We start from the raw sequence: 13,780 nt of genomic DNA, 5'->3' as shown, positions 1-13,780 counted from the left end.
CCCCACAGTCATGCTGCAGTCAATCCGCGACACAGCTGAAATGCAAACCCTCATCTAATTGCAAAACCCTTCCTCCTTATGCTCCTTCCAATGATCCTGGAAACTCAATGGTTAAAAAAAAAATCCCCAAGTTCAAAATGGGGGTAGAGGAGGGGCGAGGCTGGGAGGCTGAGGAGAAAGGGAAGAAAGGGGTGGATCTGTGTGAGTGACACTTCTCCTCCAAGTTCCCAGGCAGGGCGCATGAAAGGCAATCGTCTGAACCCACCAGACTTGGATTTTCCAGCCCACCGAGTGCCAAAAGAGGATTGGAATAGGAAATAGATTGGCCAGAGTCGAGGTGCTCTCAAAGAAAGGGGGCAATCCCCTCTTTCACCAGGAGTCTTCTCTTCCTCTCCCCAGAGGATTGCCGCTGAGGGGAACTTACGAGATGCCAACAGCTGCGAGGGAGCCCAGGGGGATGCTGGCAGCAGGCTCCCTGAGATCACCCCCCATGTTGAAGCCGGCCATGACTCCTGAAAGACATCCAGATGAGAAAGGGGTGAGTAGGGCACAGCACCAAGCACCTTCTCCTCCTCGGTCGCTCCTGGAAGCTAGCCCTTGGTCAGCCCTCCCATCTGCAAACCTCACTTCTCAATCTCCCCTGGCAACTGGGGAGGAATCTGTGGCATAAAAGGGACCTTTGTGGGCTGAACAATGCTGAGGAAGGCTTTACCAGTTACAAAAGGCATCTTAAAGCCCAGCACAAAGTAATGAGGGTCAGGGAGGCATCTGGCAGGCTGCACAATGGTCCCAAGGCCCTATACTGAGCTCTGCCTTCCATGGGTCAACCCCCCGAGAAGGGTTGACCTCAGCAAATCTCCCCCTGTGGCCCCTTCAGCAGAGTTCCTTGCATCTGCTGCCCACCATGGTGTCCTGCGGCCCCTTCAGCAGAGTTCCTTGCATCTGCTGCCCACCATGGTGTTCTGGGGGCAAGTCCCACCTAATAGAACGAGAGACCACATTCAAACCTCCTGAGCTGAGAGTTAAGCTGGCAGCTGGCAGGACAGCAGTGAGAAAGGGAGTGTGAGTGAGTGAGGAAGCAAAAGGAGAGTGTGTGGATGTGCGGTGTGTGTGTGTGTGTGTGTGTGTGTGTGTGTGTGACAGTTAGATCCTGCAGGAGCCTTTGAGGCTACAAACTTGGCTCTACTACATGGGGAGCCCCTGCTACCACTGCAAGCACTCTCAGGGAGGCTGGCTCTGGCACAGAAACTACGCCATCTTGAAGGAGAGAGCTGCTGTGACTAGGAGCCCAGGCTCACCACCACCCAGACTGGCCTCAGACACCGTACTGGACTCTACAGCCACTCTGGCCAAAGACCTGCTACCTCATCTGCAGACCCATAGACTCCAGGATTCCAGCTTCCCCAGTCACAGGCTCCTGTGAGTCCCAGAGTGCGCTCCCATCCCACCAAGCCTGCAACTTCAGCCACGGGCCCCGTGTCACTTGGTGTCTGGATTCTTCGGTGAAAGCAAAAATGGGGAGACAAAGAAACAACCCACAAAGGCCATGGTCAGCAAACATGTGGCTCTTTGGCCCCTTGAGTGTGGCTCTTCCCCACAAAATGTCATGGCTTGGGCGAGTCTATTCTGAAGAAGTGCCATCAGAAGAAGTTTAAGTTTAAAAAATTTGGCTCTCAAAAGAAATTTCAATTGTTGTATTGTTGGTATTTGGCTCTGTTGACTAATGAGTTTGCTGACCACTGCCCAAAGGAAAGAAAAGGACTCCCCAGAAAATGACCTAAATGAAATGGAGGCATGCAATATGTTAGAAAAAGAATTCAGAGTAAGGGTACTACAATTCCTAAACTGGCTGGATGAGAAAAACAACAACTTACGTAAAAATCAAGAGGAAATCAAGAATGATATAGCTACAATAAAAAACACAATGGAAGGTTTCAACAGTAGACTAGAAGAAGAGGAGGACTGAATTAGCAAGTTAGAAAACAGGGCAGAAAAACACACACAGTCTGAACAGCAATTGGAGAGAAAAAAAATTAAAAAACAGGAGGAAAGACCAAGGGAGCTTTGGGACAACATGAAATGAAATAACATCCATATAATAGGGGTGCCCGAAGGACAATAAGAGGAGCAAGAATTAGAAAACCTATTTGAAGAAATAAAGACGAACACCCTGAGTTGCAAAGGGCTCTCAATGAACTCCCCAAAACAATCTGGATGCTACCAACACTGAGTCACAGCATCACCACTATTCCCAAGAACACTCCTGAAAGGTAATTAGTGATAACCGGGGAGACAGTGCAGGATGGTGAGGAGGGGACGTCACTCTCTGACCGAACACACACATGCACACACTCAGGGAAAAGGTACAAGCCACGTGACCAAACATCAAATGCAGTCCAGTCCACCAGAGCTCTGCCTGCCCCAGTCAGGAAAACCTCCCAGAGAGTGGGTGCATCTCCGGTGTGTCCTTGAAGGGAGAGTCACATTGGCTTAGGGGGAGGAATGGTCTAACCCCATCATTATGGGTTTATGAACACTTTCAACACAGAGCCTATGCTAAGTGCTCTATATGCATTTTTATCTTGTTTAATCCTCACAACAACCACATCAGAAGAGTAGAATTATTTCCCCCATTTTACAGAACAGGAAACTAGTACTCAAAGAGGTTAATTAAAATAGCCTAAGGTTACACATTTACTAACTGGCAAAAGCCATGATTCAACCCTGGTCTCTCTGACTCCAGAAGTTATGTTCATCACGCCTCTGCAGGAATACTTACAGAAGCTCAAGAGAAGCGGAGTGAAGGGAAAGCCTGAGGCCTGAGAGCTAACAAGGGGCTGTTTCAACAAGAACCCTGAATGCTGGACCAACACTGGGACCTGCCACATATACTTTGACCCAGCAATTCCACCGCTAGGATTTTATCCTAAGTACATAGTCAAGGATATGATTAAAAACTGAGCCAAAAAATATGCCTATAAATGCTCTTTTACAATAGTAAAAATTAGAAATAACCTAATGTTAAAAATAGCGGATTGGCTAAATAAATGATGATATATATAATCTTTCAATAAATACCAGGTCTCCAATATTGTCAGGAGTATATTGTGACATGGAAAGATATTTAAAAGCTATTGTTTCATTTTAAAGGCACATTAGGAAACAGAACATATGGTCTGATCCCATTGTAAGAAAATAACAAACATGAATAGATGCATATAAAAAGGAAGTAGAACGTGTTTTGAAATGTTGACAATGTTATTCCTGGGTGATGAATAAACATTTTTTATTTTATTACTTATCTATATTTTCTCAGTTTTCTACAGTAATCATTTTGAAATAAGGGAAAATAATTCTTAAAGGACTTTTGTTTAACATGGCATGTTAGGCACATTTTCTTTCCTCTGGTTCCCCTCCCAAGAGCTTATTAAAAGGGTAGTAAAGAGGGGAAATGAACACAAGCCCCTAAGCAAAGAGGATTGGGGGGGGGGGGTCTCTTAAGTAGATGAAAGGTTTCCGCCAATGTCTGGAACACAGAAAATGCAGATAATGATTAAGAGTGAAAGGAAAGGAACAGAGAGCTTTGGAATGCTTCTCTAGAGGATTTGAATAAACTGCCCAAGGAAAACCAAGGCTGCTGGTGCGGATGTCTGCACCCAGAATGGAGCCTCCTCAGAACCAGCCGTTCTCACAGATGTGCTGCCGTCAGCTTTCCCAGGAAGACGGAGCCCCACCGGGAAAACAGACCTACAGACACTGCAGCAGGGAATCCACGCCAGCGACCAAAGATGGCCAGCTGGGTGATGGAAACCAGGAACAAACACACAAACACATGCACGATAAAAATAGAACGACCTGGGCTGGAAGAACATAAAAACCAGAACACAGAGGAGAATTTTGAAGGAAATACTAATTAGTAGTTCCAGACACACCCAAGAAGATTATTCTATCTATAAAGAAAGTTGCCATGAAAAACAAAAAACAATCCAAGAACAAGAAAGACCTTTTGGAAATTAAAAACATGATCACTAAAATGAAAACTGCAATAAAGATATAAATGATAAGCAAATATCCCAGAACTTGAAATAGAAAGATAAAGGGGTAGAAAATGTGAACCAGGAATGTAATAAAGGCAAAATCTTGGAATTGCAACATCCAACTAATAGGAGACCCTGAAAGAGCAAACAGAGAAAACAAATAAAATAACCAGATAAATAATAGAAATAATGTCTTCAAACTAAAGAAGACATGTCTTCAGGTTGACATATCCCATAAATAGACAATACAAAGAACGGAACAAAACAAAACCTCCATACCTAAATGCATCAAGAGAAATCCTAAATATTTTCAAAGATCAAAAACTGAACACTTACAAAGGAACAAAAACTAGACTGGAATCAGACTTCTCATCAGCAACACTGACTGGCGGAAAACAATGGAACACTGATTTTTAAATTCTGAGGAAAAATTACTTGAAACTAGAATTTTAGCCTGATTATCAATTAAGTGAAAGTGAAGTTAAGCAAACAAGGGCTCAGAAAGGTTACCTCCACCTACCATTTCTGAGGAAGATGCTAATGCATGTACTCCAGCAAAATCTATAATAATAAAAGCATAATATGCCAATTAGACCAGATGTCTTTTTAGACCAAGCCGAGGCTGCAAGGGAAGCCCGGGTCCCAGGTGCCTGTTGGAGGCCAGAGGGGAGCCCAGATCCCGGGTGCCCGGGTCCCAGGTGCCAGAGGGAAGCCAGTGCCAGCAGCCGGGGGAAGGAAGGCCTGCTCTTGCACGAGTTTCATGCTTCTGGCCTCTAGTGAGGATATAAAGCATAAAGTGGGAAAACATGAGATTCAGAAAACAGTGGTGATAACTCAGGAATGGAGCAAAGTCCCAGAATAACTGTCATACAAAAAAAGCCAGCAGGGATTGAAGCTGAAGGATGGAGATCCTCGAGTAAAAAGTAAAGTCAGCTGAAACCAGTTTGGCTCAGTGGATAGAGCGTCGGTCTGCGGACTAAAAGGTCCCAGGTTCGATTCCGGCCAAGGGCTTGTACGTTGGCTGTGGGCACATTCCCAGTAAGAGGTGTGCAAGAGGCAGCTGGTTGATGTTTCTCTTTCATCGATGTTTCTAGCTCTCTATCTCTCTCCCTTCCTCTCTGTAAAAAATCAATAAAATATATTTTTTTAAAAAAGTAAAGTCAATGCAATGGACAGTACAATGAACAAACTGAATGATTTTAAGGATATGTTTACTAAATATTTTGACAATAATAAGAAAGAAAAGGTTATTGAAACTCCAGGAAAAGTAAACAATAAAATAAAGATCTAATACAAAGCAAACTAAAATGTGATATTTTAAACAACTGATGAAATAGAGGATATAGCTATAGCTACAAAACAGAATACAAATATTCGCTAGCTTGGTGAAGTAAAAGCAAAGCTAGAGCTAACCAGTATTAGGAAGTGAAAAGAAGGAAGGTAAGTAGAGGGGAGAAAAAGAGCACTGATATTTTTGTTGTAGTGGTGTAAAAACAAAATGTAAGTCCTATGATTTCCACTCAGGACTGGCTTGAATGGTACAAGCTTCAAGAAAGCTTGAAAGAAAAGCTAACTATTTAATTGCTATGTAGATAAAGGAAAGGCTAGAAAATATTTATGTGCCAGTTGCAATATATTTTAAGTTAACTCTATACTTATCTATATCTTGTCATCATAAAAGACAGTTTCCAGTGTTTGCTAAAAAGAGCAAAGAAATTTCCAAAAATATTGAGCAGCTTGTCTTTGAAGCTATGAAGACTGTTGACTTCTAAGCTTAAGACAAAAACATTTTTAAATAGATTTTAAAATTAAGGGAGCGAGAGAGAGACTGTTTGCTTTAAGCCGTAAACTATAGTTTTCATGGGATTTTGCCCATTGAACTGCTACCAAGTTATTATAGCTTCTCTGACATTGGTCGAAAATGCAAATATAAAAGGCTTATGTAAATTTCCTTAAAATTGGATAGTCCCTTGAGATAACTAAATTATTCCTTGTAAAACTATTTAACACATCAAATAGTATATTAATCTTAAAACACAACACAGAATCTCTCAATTTTCCCACACCATCAATAAGGAGTGAATGGATGTAACCTAGAATTGATAAAAATAACAGAATTTAAGCATATTATTTTAAGTTACAAAGGTAACCAAAAAGAACTAATAATTAAAATATAACTCTCAAAAATCGGGAAGTGGATGGAGCAACATGTGAGTAAGCTAAACTCTCCTATTTCTTAGCATGAAGTCAATAGATTATATCTGAGTTTGATTAATCAAGGTATAGGTATAGACATATGGCTTGGTGATAACTCCCAAAGTTCTAAAAATGATTAAAAGTGGTTGCCCCTATGGAAGGGAACTTGGAGTGGTGAGGGGTAGGTGGGAGGCTTGCTAATTATCATAAGCTCTTCTGTACTATTTTATGTTTTATCATGAGCAGGACTTACTTGGATCAAAAAAGGCAGGCCCAGTTGGACCAGCTTGGCTCAGTGGTTGAGCATCAACCTATGAACCAGGAGACCATGGTTCAATTCCTGGTCAGAGCACATGCCCAGGTTGCAGGCTCAATCCCCAGTGGGGGGCATACAGGAGGCAGCTGATCAATGATCTTTCTCATAATAGATGTTTTTATCCCTCCCTATCCCTTCCTCTCTGAAATCAATCAATTTATATACATATTCATATATATATATATATATATATATATATATATATATATATATATATATATAATGTATGTATACACACACACACACACACACACACACACACACACACACATACTAGTGGCCAGATTATTATGATCTCTGAACACATAAAAATCTGGCCACTCAGATTATTATATAATAAAAGGCTAACATGCAAATTGTCCCTTCAACCAGGAGTTCGACCAGCAGGCAGACCAGCCAACCATCTACATCCCCTCCCCCTGGCCAGGTTGGCCGGGCCCCACCCATGCACGAATTCATGCACAGGGCCTCTAATATATATATGTGTGTGTGTGTGTGTGTGTGTGTGTCTGTATACTGAGCGGCCAGATTAGTATGACCACCCCAGCAGTACTTTGTTGGGCCACCTTTTGCCTTCAATACTACAGTGATTCTTGGCATTGACTCTACGAGATGTTGAAACATCTTTGACCTTCTGGTACAACTTTAAAAACATAAAATAGTACAGAAGAGCTTATGATAATTAGCAAGCCTCCCACCTACCCCTCACCACTCCAGATGTGAGAAATCTGACACCATGTCTGATGAATAGCACTGTCCAGTTCTATATGCTCAATTGGATTGAGATCTGGTGATTGTGGGGGCCACCTAAGCAAGGTAAAGTCTCCCTCGTGTTCTTGAAACCGCTCCTGCAGAATACAAGCACCATGGCATGGCGCATTGTCTTGTTGGGAGAAGCCATCTCCATTGGGATACACCATCAACATGATAGGATGAACTTGATCAGCAACAAACTTAGGTATGTTGTGCTATTCCGACGTTGTTCCACATGAATTAAAGGGCCCAAATCATGCCAGGAAAACATGCCCCAAACCATAATACTGCGCCCACCAGCTTGAAGGGTTGCACTCATGCATGTGGGGTGCATGCTTTCATGCTATTTCCGCAAAATTCTCACTCTGCCATCTGCACGATGCAACTGGAAACGTGATTCATAGGACCACATGACTTTTTTCATGCTTGACTGTCCAATCCTTGTGTTCCTGTGCAAATTGAAGATGTTTTGTCTTGGTAACTGCAGACAACAAAGGTATTCAAAGACAACAAAGGCTTCCGTATCCCATACGATGCAGCGTATGGCTAATTTGCCTACAAATATCAGGTGGTCATAATAATCTGGCCACTCACTTATATATACATATACACACACACTAGAGGCCCAGTGCATGATATTCATACGTGGGGGAAGGGGTCTCCAATCCAGGATCAGGCCGAAACCAGCAGTAGGACATCCCTCTCACAATCTGGGACCACTGGCTCCTAACTGCTCACTTGCCTGCCTGACTGATCATCCCTAACTCTCCCCCCGTGCCAGCCTGATTACCCCTAACCACCTCTGCTGCCAGCCTGATTGCCCCTTAACTGCCCCCCCCAGACTGGCCTGGTTGCCTCCAACTACCCCCCTTGCTGGCCTGGTCACCCCTAACTGCCTACTGTTTAGTTGTTACTATGAGGGCTTTGTGATTAATTTGCATTAGTATAATATATTTTATTTTACTTTTTTAAAGGCATGGCCAGGACCTGCCTTGCTTGGGCCTATACTCCTGGGACCAGGTCCTGTCACTGAGGCTCTGCTCAAGACCGAGAACAATCTGGTGCCAAGGGCATCCCAGCCAAATCTCCATGTTCACCTGACCCCTAAACCCCACTAGCTGTCACTACCCCTTCCTGGATCTCGCCACTCTGACCCTCTGCCAACGTTCCCACCCATCGCCAGGTGGACGGGAGCCTCGCCTGCCTGCCCACATCGCTCCCGCTGCCGGGCCTCACTCTGCCCGGCCCTGGCATTCTTTCAGCTCTGTGGGACTACCGCCATGTATCCTTTGCCGTTGTAGTACCTCCTATAGTTTTCCATGTCATTCTGTACACCTTCCTTCAGATCACTTACAAAAATTAATAAATGAAAACCTACACAAACTCCACTGCTATCATGTATGCTTCTGTGTAGGAAAATGATTGATTAACCCTCATTGCTTCCTGCTTCCAAACAGGTTCTGTATTCATAGCTAATGCCCTTGTCTCCTCTGCCACAGTCCCTTACACAATCAATGGCCCAAGCTTTGCTTGAGGGTCCTTCTCCCTGGCCTGGTGTGGAGCACGCTGGGCCCCGGGGCGGCGGGAGGAGAGGGGCTCACCCTGACACAGGCCACCCTCTGCGATGCGCCAGACCCAGGTAGCCAGGAAGCTGGCTTCTGAGACACAGAAGAGCAAGGAAGTAGGTAGTCAGTACCACAGGCAGGAAGCACCAGAGACAAGGAAATGGAGGCAACCTGGACTCCAGCCTGGAAGCCTCGGGGTGAGCCTTGCTGTGGTAACGTGGGTGACGTGTCTGTCACACATGCTCGATCGGCTTGCACGCTGCGGCTGCTGTTTCCAGAAGTTTGCCCCTGTTTGACTATGCAATTCTTGGGCAGATTATCTCCAGTTCTGGTGAATTATAGATGTCTTGCTTGCCAGTTAGGTCTAGAAATAATTCTTTTGATTTAGTATGTTTTGCCTGTGCTTCTCAAAGGTTATAAAGATTCTCTAGTTTGCTTTCTTTGACCTTCTGGTACAACTTAAAAATACCATTGTTAATGTTAGAGCTAAATTTAGGGTGGATGTCATAGAACAGATACTATTTCCCAAAGCATCTGTGTCCAGATGTTTTACAAATACAGTATTACTTTTTTCTTTTTTCTTTTTAAAGCTTAGCGAGGTTTTTACTGCTGGGCTTACTAGTGTCTGTAATATGGTAATTTCACCGTCTATCTAAGAAGACAATTGTTGCTCAGTGCTTCCCAAAACTTATTTTGATAATTGCACACTTTTAAAAAATGAAATATCAAAACACTTTATTCATTATTAGTGTTCCATGGAACGCAGTTTGGGAAACACTAAGTGTCCTTTTTATAATTACTTTTTGATCTTTACACTTCTCTCAGCCAGGTCTCTAAAATTTTTTACAAAGGCTCTCTAGGATCAAGGATTCTTTTCTTTTCTTTTTTTCTTTTTCTTTTTCTTTTTTTTTTTTTTTTTATATATTTTATTGATTTTTTACAGAGAGGAAGAGAAAGGGATAGAGAGTTAGAAACATCAATGAGAGAGAGACATCGACCAACTGCCTCCTGCACACCTCCTACTGGGGATGTGCCTGCAACCAAGGTACATGTCCTTGACCGGAATTGAACCTGGGACCCTTGAGTCCACAGGCCGATGCTCTATCCACTGAGCCAAACCGATTTCGGCAGATCAAGGATTCTTAAAGCTGAAAGGCCTCGTAAAGATCTTCTCCAACCTTTTATTCCCTCAGATGAGGAAACAGACTCAGAGAAATGATCTTACCCCCGTTGTTTAGCTGATTGCTGGCGGAACCAGCACTAATTTGCAAGTTTCCTGATCTCAAGTCGGTGTTCTTTCCACCACATCACCTGGCCTCCGTATTTTCTCCTAACGCCCATGCTTTTCTTGGACTTCCTTTTTTAAAAGAATAAATGCAGGATTCATTTGAGGCTACCTCCACCGCAAGGAGGCTGAGCTCATCAGTTACAACTGGCACTGGGCATTGGTTCACCGCAGGGGTCCCGTCACCTGATCGGGCCTGGTCTAGGCGTTTCCCTCCTCTCAGGTCGCACACGCACACTGCCGTCCAGGAAGCAGTTAATACTGTGCCCCAAGCCACCGTTCTCCCTGCACTAGAATAGGTGCCGGCATGGTCCGCATGCTGTTACCATGTGACTTAGGTAATCGGCTCCCTTCCTATGGCTTAAGCCTTCTCACTGGGTCGTTTAGCATGTCTTTATTTAGCATTAATCACTCACCCTAGTCCCCTGGCCTTTTAGCAGGTCTTTATTGCCTCGGCTTTACTCTACAAGATGGTGTTGGCCATCCCTTTACTGGTTAGGTTTATGAGCCTGAACTTCCAGCACCCTCCACAGCCCCCCGGGCACTGACAGCACCAGGTAGCAGGGGCCTTGGGCTTGGTGCCCTGGAAAATAAGCTCTTGGTGAAGATTGCTAATATAACTGTCAGATAACCACTTACCAGCCTCTGCAGATGGCGGTCATCTGTTTCTGCCTGGTCCCTTAGCCATGGCACACACAGACCACCATCTTTGCCTGCTAACTGCCATCCCAGTGCTGCTGCTCACCCTGCTTTATTTCTTTTCTTTCTTGTTTGTGTTGTTCCAAAAACTGAGAATTAGTAAAGGGAGGGGGGAAAACCTAATAGTTTTTCTTGGCTTTTCTGGTTTCTGTTCGTGCTCATTAGAGGACTACTTATTTCTCAGGAAACTTCCAAGTTTCCCCCCGGGAGCTTTTCAATCCAAATCTGTGTCCTTAGAAACCTTTAATTTTCTCTTTCCATTTACAGCTAAATTGTTTCTCTAATGCCCATTTTCTTTCTTTTTAAATGCTTACATTTATCATCTTTCTTTTTAATTAAGGTAGAATATCCATGCACTAAGGTGCCCAAATCCGTATCTGTTGCTGCCGTGTGTGTGTGTGTGTGTGTGTGTGTGTGTGTGTGTGTATGTGTGTGTGTGATAGTATTTGGAGGCAGCACAGCTCTGAGCCTTATCTGAAAACAGGGATAAGATTGTGAACCTTGCAGGCCTGTTGTAAAGTTAGAATACACTCGCTTGGCATCTAGTAGGAGATAATAAATGTCCACTCAGGAACGATGGGCTCCATTCTCACGCAGAAATCCCCTGGCTTCCTCAGGATTCTGGTGATCTCTCTCCCCTTGCACCTGATTTCCAAACCCCACTCCTTCACTCCTTCTCCACACCTGGCTTATTGGTTTGTTTGTTTAGTTCTTGTAGAATCTTTAATCCCCTCTTCACTCTATTCTTAGAGGCAGAATTTGTCAGTCAACCCTCTGCTGCTGTAGAGACTGTGCTGAGACATCAAATACCGGGACTCAATCGAGATTGGTTGTCTTCTGGCATGAGGGCAGCTCCAGACCAGTGTGTGTCCCTCTTCCAGCGTCCTCTCCAAATATGAAGGCTGCAGTGGGGCTCCCCACTTACTGTCTGGGTGACCTTAGGGGAATAACTTAACCTCCCTGTGTCTTTGTTTCCTCATCTGCAAAATGGACTAACAGCAGAACCCATGGAAGGATCCAGGTTCCACGGGGCCTAATACTTTTCAACAACATGGTTATAGTCCTAGCCGGCTTGGCTCAGTGGATAGAGCATCAACCTGCGGACCCGAGGGGTCACAGGTTTGATTCCGGCCAAAGGCCCATGCCTGGGTTGCGGGCTCAGTCCCTAGTAGGGATCATGCAGGAGGCAGCCAATCGGTGATTCTTCCTCATCATTGATGTTTCTATCTCTCTCTCCTTGTCCCTTCCTCTCTGAAATCAATAAAGAAATATATATATTTTTTAAAAATATGGAGTTATAAATATGAAATTAGGAACAGGGCTCTAGAAGGAGCTCTTCAGAAGGAAGTGAGGGACAAGGAAGCCTGGGTTTCACTAGCCTCGGGCTCAATCTGTGTCTGCTGGCATCGGTGGGGCTGTGGGGAGGCTTAAATGAAAGACTATCTAAAAGTGGTCAGCACAGTGCCCAACATCGTAGGCTGTTGGATGATCTTAATAAAGTTGTAACTTAATTCTACGTATAAAATTACAAAAATAAGCCTGTACGATAAATATAAAGCTTCCTCCTTTTCTCCCGTTCCTGCTCAGAAGTCTGTGGGAAAGCAGGGGGGTGAGCCCCGACTTCAGGCTGTCCTCACCGGGGTCTCTCTGTTCTTTAAACTGGGGCCCCATTTCAGCGCAGCGAGCTCTTGTTCTCTCACCCACAGACACACAGCTTAGGAGGAGCCCCAGGGGCTGACTTGGGAGGGGAGTAGTGAAGGGTGGGCTGAAGGCAGAGCCAGCATGCGGCCAGGGCTGCGGGTCCCGGAGACAGCCCCCCACAGAGGGGTGCAGAGTCCCAGAGCTTCTCAGGGTGTGCGTGTGCGAGCTGGAAAGAGGACCGGGGCCAGGAAGGGCAAAGGATATCACAGAAATAACCACAAAGGTGACTGCGGACGTTCTGGGGAGGCTGCTGGTTTCCCTGCTGCATTCTTACGCTGGGTGTGGCCAACCAAGAGAGGCCCTCATTCCTTCTAGTCAGAGCTGGAGATCTGGGGACAGGGGTTACATGACTTCACACACTGGTTTTATTCCCAGTAAATTTCCACTTCCCAGTTCATCCATGACTGTGGTCCCAGATCCAAGGAGTGGCTGTGTGCGTGCGTGCGTGTGTGTGTGTGTGTGTGTGTGTGTGTGTTTGTGCTGTATGTGTGTGGTGTGTATTTATATATATATATATGTTTGTGGTATGTGTGTGTGTGTTTGTGGTGTGTGTGTGCATGCATGTGGAGTGTGTGTGGTATGTGTGGGAGGAGTGTCTGTGTGTTTGTGGCATGTGTGTATATATGTGTATGTGGTTGTGGTGTGTGTGTATTTGTATGTATGTGTTTGTGGCGTATGTGGGGGGATGTTTGGAATGTGTGTTTGTGGTGTGTGTGTCAGGGGGTATTTGTGGGCTCTGTGTGTGTGTATAGTGTATATGTGTTTGTGGTGTGTATGTGTATGTGTATGGAATATATGTGTTTGTGGTGTGGGGGGTATTATTGGTGTGTGTGCTTGTGTGTGGGGCTTTTAGGTGTGTTTTGGCATATGTGTATTTATGGTGTGTGTGTTTGTGGGGGGGTGTTTGTGGTATGTTTGTATGTGTATGTTTATGGTGTGTGTGTGTGTACGTATGTGTGTTTGTGTGAGGTGTGTGTTTGTGGGGGAGTATTTGAGGTGTGTGTATTTGGGAATGTGTGTGTTTGTGGTGTGTGTGTTTGGGGGGGGTATTTGTGGTGTGTGTATTTGGGAATGTATGTGTTTGTGGTGTGTGTGTTTGGGGGGGGTATTTGTGGTGTGTGTATTTGGGGATGTGTATGTTTGTGGGGGTGCGTTTGTGGTATGTGTGTGTGTTTGTGTGAACCCTGTAGGGAGAGATGTTTTTTTCAGGGAAACTTTGGGAGTGTGG

The 13,780-nt window shown here is 44.6% G+C and overlaps 1 protein-coding gene across 1 annotated transcript in view; it reads right to left on the bottom strand.

The window, feature by feature from the left end:
- The window catches only part of SLC12A8 (solute carrier family 12 member 8), a 146,649-nt gene that overhangs the window by 45,592 nt on the left and 87,277 nt on the right, over positions 1 to 13,780 (bottom strand). Inside the window, exon 6 of the mRNA XM_084871629.1 lies at positions 425 to 512. Within this exon, the coding sequence (XP_084727755.1) occupies positions 425 to 512 (88 nt within the window). The remainder of the gene's footprint in view (positions 1 to 424; positions 513 to 13,780) is intronic.

This window comes from Pipistrellus hanaki (genome assembly GCF_964339955.1).
Source record: "Pipistrellus hanaki genome assembly, chromosome: 2".
Taxonomy (NCBI): domain Eukaryota; kingdom Metazoa; phylum Chordata; class Mammalia; order Chiroptera; family Vespertilionidae; genus Pipistrellus; species Pipistrellus hanaki.
Note: the sequence above shows the minus strand (reverse complement) of the source record. Positions and strands in the feature narration are given on the sequence as shown.